We start from the raw sequence: 5,046 nt of genomic DNA, 5'->3' as shown, positions 1-5,046 counted from the left end.
CTTCAGGTCTCTTCTCTTTCCAATCTAGCCTCAACACAGCTGCCAAAAGAACTTTCCTAAGGCTTAGATCTGAAAGTCTCATTGCCTCCAAGAGCAAATACAGTTTCTGAGCCTGGACAGTAAAGCTCTCTAAACTTGATTCCAATCTACCTTTCCAGTGTGAGTCTCCATTTTTCTTCTTTGCCCCCTCTATGTTCTAGTCAACCCGGACTACTAGATCAGCATTTCATCTCCTCCCTCCATGTTTTTCTCACTACACTCACAAACACTCACCATTCCTAAAAGACATAGAATAAGTGCTGTTTATCATTATCATTAAGGGAAATTTTCATCTAAATGTGAGATAGAAAATATTCAGACACAAAAGTATGAGAGTTTTTTAAGAGGAGGAGAGAACTCATATCTAAGAAGGCTTCCTGAAGGAGAGCACTTGAATTAATTTCTGACAGGTGGAGACAAAGGAGTCCCCATTTTCCCAGGGAGAAAATTGAGACAGACCTAAAGTGACTTGCCTAGGGTCTCACAATTAGAAAATGTAAGAAGCCAAATTTGAACACAGATCTTCCTGACTCTAGACCTAGCACTCCACCCACTGTTTCTTCTATCTGCAAATGTTGTTCCCCTTAATATATCTTTGTTAAATAAAATGGCATTGACTTGGACATTTTTAACTAAAGTCACCAAAAATATTCTCTTCAAAAAAAACAGTGGCTTCTTTTTGGTCAATATCCCTTTGATCTTTGTACAACCCTCTTGCCATCTTGTCCCTTGCATTCCATGTAAATATTCTCATCCTGCTTCTCAAGTCAGATACTCTTAGGACTTGCTGCCAGAATCTCTTCTTTCTTTCCCTCTCCAAAATATAAATGTCATGATAATAATGAGAAATAGAAAGGATTTCCTTGGTACCCAGAGTGTGCCTTGTCCCTCAGTTCTTCTGTTGAAGTCTCCACCTCTCTTTTGCATCTAAACATTGTCTCATGTTGCCCTTCTTGCGTTCCTCAAACTCTATGCCCAGCCCAACTTCACCCATGATACAGTTCTGCATTTTCAATTCTATGCTGCATCTGGATATCTTCCAATAATTCAAACTCAACAATGAACTGGTCATTTCTACCAAACATTGCTTCTTCTCCAAGGTTTCCCATTTCTGTTGGTAAAACCACCAACATCTCTTTTGCAAAGGACCGTAACTTCAGATTGATGTTTGACTCTTTTCTCTCTCAATACCCTAGTGGAATCAGTGATCGAGGAAGCTTTTCTTCCATGACCATTGTCACCTTCAAGGTCATTTTGGGGTTTGCAAAGTTCTAGGAGAATGGATTGTAATTATTCCCATTTTACAAAATGAGACAGAGTAAATCATTTGCTATTCTCACATAACTAGTATCTGAGGAGACTGAGTTATTATCCCTGTTCTTCACATGAGAAAACTGAGGCAAACAGAAATTAAATAATTTGCCAGAGTCCTTTAGTTCATAAGGGTCTCAGGTAGAATTTAATTCACATCTTCCTGAGTCCAATACTCCATCCATTAGGTGAACATAGATATAAATGTATTGGGCATTGAAAGTCACCAAATAGAAATAAGGGAATCTGTAACTATAACCTTAGACCCACTTGTGTTTAGGACATTGCTGGAAGTGAGAATAAGTGTCATACAATAGAAATGCATTAACAATCATTCCTAACAATCTACCCTCTCTTTTTTAGGAGTCACACTTTTTTTCCCAAAGCATCAATCTATTTCCAAAGAAGCTCTTTTTCTGAAGACACGTCAGGGATATGGATGGAAGAAACCAAACCAGTGTCTCTGAATTCCTCCTTCTTGGATTTTCTGACCAACCGGAACAGCACAAGTTGCTCTTTGGACTCTTCTTGTGGATGTACATGGTCACCATGGTTGGGAATCTGCTCATTGTCCTGGTCATTATCTCTGACTCTCACCTCCACACTCCCATGTACCTCTTCATTGCCAACCTCTCATTCAATGATATGTGTTTCATTTCTACTTCCATTCCCAAGATGCTGGTAAATATCCATAGACAAAATAAAGCCATCTCCTATGCTGGATGTCTCACACAGATCTATTTTTTGTTTCTATTTGTCACTCTGGATAATTTCATCCTCGCCATGATGGCATATGACCGCCATATAGCCATCTGTTTTCCACTCCACTACTCCACAATCATGAGCCCTCGGCTCTGCCTCCTGATGTTTATCGCGGCCTTCCTCGTCACTCAGTTTTATTCCTTATTGCACACCCTTCTCCTTCATCAGTTGTCCTTCTGTGCTGACAATAGAATCTCTCACATTTTCTGTGAGATTTATGCCCTCCTTACCCTCTCCTGTTCTACCACCCATCTTAATGAGATCATTATTTACACATTGGGAACAGTATTATTCCTATCTCCCCTTTCATTTATCTTGGTGTCCTATGTGTACATCATCTCAGCAGTCCTCAAGGTCCCATCAGCCAGTGGGAGGTGGAAGGCCTTCTCCACCTTCAGCTCCCACCTTTCTGTAGTGACTTTATTCTATGGGACTCTAGTCACCGTCTACTTGCGGCCCTCATCGACACATACAGCCAAGGACTCTGCAGCCACTGTGATGTATGCTGTGGTGACGCCCATGCTTAACCCATTCATCTACAGTTTCAAGAACCAGGACATAAAGGGAGCCCTAAGCAAAATTGTGTGGAATATGAGATCTTCGCTAGGTGTCAGAGGGCTATAGAAGTGATGAGGGAAATAAGGACAGGGGACAGGCATCTCTTGTCCTTCTAGAGCAGTATTTCAGTCCCAAACTCTAAACCTTAGATGTGGTCTCAAACTGTGGAGCAGGTAACCCCTTCCTTGTGCTGCTACCTGACCTCCCAGTGACTAGGCCAGCCTAAGACAAAGGGATCAATTTATGATGACTTGGCAAAGTGACCTTGAGATGGCAGAGACATTGGAAGCCCCAAAGACCAGTTTTCTGGCCTACATAACAGATGGGCGACCTTCAGAAACTGGTCTCTTTTCCTCCAGTCTTTCCCCTTCCCCAGTGAATTGACTCCCAGGTGCCCAATCACATACCTAAAATATGGCAGTGACTGGGTCATTCCCCTGCACCAGAGGCTTCAGTGATTCCCCTCTTGCCTCTGGGACAAAAATGAAAACTCCTTCCTCTGGCCTTTAAAGACTTTCTCTACAGGGCCTCAGTCTCCTCTTCAGGATGATTGTGAGTGATTCCCTCCACATACTTTTCAAACTGACCCCTTTGTTCTTCCTCACACAATAATGGCTCTCTCATCTCCATGCTTTTTTACTTGCTGCCTCCACCTTGAAGCACTCCTCCTCCTGCTCTCCACTTCCCAGAAAATCCCTCTCCCTTTCAAATACAGATCAGATGCCACTTTCCTGACCTTCCTCTGACTTCCTGTCCCTCCCCTGCCAGTGAGATGTCAGCCCCTCCACCCACAGAACTACTGTCTGTGTCTGTGGGGCAGACAGTAGGGACTCAATAAATGCTTGTGGAATTGACCTGAATTACACTGAATCAGGAAGGCCTGATCCGGAAAGCTTTGGCCTTGGAGCTTTCAGGAGTATGTGACCTTTCTTCTTTGCCACACCCAGGTCCCTCTCTGAACCCCTGACCATAGAAAACCATTACTCTTGGGTAAAGACCTTGGTGTGGCCATGTCAGTGTATGCTCAGAACCAAAGCACTGTCAGCATGCACATGCAGCCATGTCACAGAGGGCAAGAGCTGTCAGGAGGTGACCACGGCCATCTCAAATGAGCAGCTGTCAGTGAGTTTTAGTTCAGAAAGTTGGGGCCACCAATGGGAGGGGGATGACAGATTTCAGAATCTTCACACCTCCACCATTAGTCAAGAAGCAATTTCTCTCTTCTGGAATTACACAGTCCTACTGGCAGCTACTGGGTGAGACTCCAGGGCTTCTTTTGCTCTTGGGGTTGCTTGATTGAGCAGTAGGGCCTTGGGAAGGTTTTCCAATCCGGATACTACAAAAATGCAGGTTCACTGCCATTTCCATGCCTTCTCCATAAAATGAAAGCTACCCAAATGCAGAGCTTCCTTGGGTTTTGTATATGTGCCCTAGCGCCTAATGTAAACTGTTTTTCTTTGTAAAACCTTAATAAAAATCGTTTAATATAATGACTTAATTGTTCCAAAATTGACCAACATGATCAGTTTTCAGTCATGATTATGGGCATGGAGCGGCAAAATGGAGTCACTGAAAGAATGGGAGTCTCCAATTGGGAGACTTTTAATAGTTTGCAAAATGAAGAGATGATTATGAGAAAGGAGGAAAAGAGCTCAGTCACACATTGGGCTTAACCCTGATGCTTCCATACCACCTCAGCAGGATGTCTTCAAGGGATGACCCTGGGATCTTGGCTTAGATCTGGGATGTTCACTGTGGTTTTGGTGGTGTTGCTGTTTTGTTTTGTTTTCATCAATAGCCTGGATAAAGGCATAAATGGCATCCTAACCTCATTTGTAGAAGACACAGATCTTGGAGGAATATGTAACACAGTGGATGATGACAGTCAGAATGGAAACAAATCTGGAAAGACTAGAGAAGTAGACTCTTCTTCTTCTGATGAATTCACCAAGATTAATTTTATCAGTGAATCATTTATCCAGCACTTTACGTGAAGCCGCAGTCTCAGCATGGTGTCACAAAGAGTAAGGTAAGATACCCCTGCTCTCACCGCCTTACATTCTAATAGTCAGAGAAGACACACAAAATCTGCATGGTAGATTAAAGGATCCCATGGTGCTCAGGGTGCAGCAGCAAAGCAGACAGTAAAGCGTCATTTGTAAATATGAGGTCTTCAATGGGTGGGGAAAATTCTGTTTCAAAAGTGTAGCCATGTGACTCTGAGCCTCACTTCTTGATTTGAACCAGGTACATCAGCCCCTCATAGTTCAGGGGGATACTCCTGAGCTTTCTATCTAAAAGTATCAGCTCAACTCAATATTCCATTATCTCCCACAGTGTAAGTGTAAGATGATTAAAATCTGAGTTCCATTTGCC

General features: G+C 42.8%; 1 protein-coding gene across 1 annotated transcript; it reads left to right on the top strand.

The window, feature by feature from the left end:
- The first annotated feature begins 1,785 nt into the window (after nucleotides 1-1,785).
- LOC100921885 (olfactory receptor 1D2-like) lies at nucleotides 1,786-2,736 on the top strand. The gene has a single exon (XM_012551720.1). The coding sequence runs from the start codon at nucleotides 1,786-1,788 to the stop codon at nucleotides 2,734-2,736; it is 951 nt and encodes a 316-aa protein (XP_012407174.1).
- The last annotated feature ends 2,310 nt before the right edge of the window (nucleotides 2,737-5,046 follow it).

The sequence above is a fragment of the Sarcophilus harrisii genome, chromosome 5 (genome assembly GCF_902635505.1).
Source record: "Sarcophilus harrisii chromosome 5, mSarHar1.11, whole genome shotgun sequence".
Classification (NCBI taxonomy): Eukaryota; Metazoa; Chordata; class Mammalia; order Dasyuromorphia; family Dasyuridae; genus Sarcophilus; species Sarcophilus harrisii.
This window is presented reverse-complemented; position numbering and strand designations above follow the sequence as displayed.

Bases quoted from the DNA above. Each gene is read 5' to 3' on its own strand.
- LOC100921885 (XM_012551720.1), top strand. From the start codon at position 1,786: ATGGATGGAAGAAACCAAACCAGTGTCTCTGAATTCCTCCTTCTTGGA.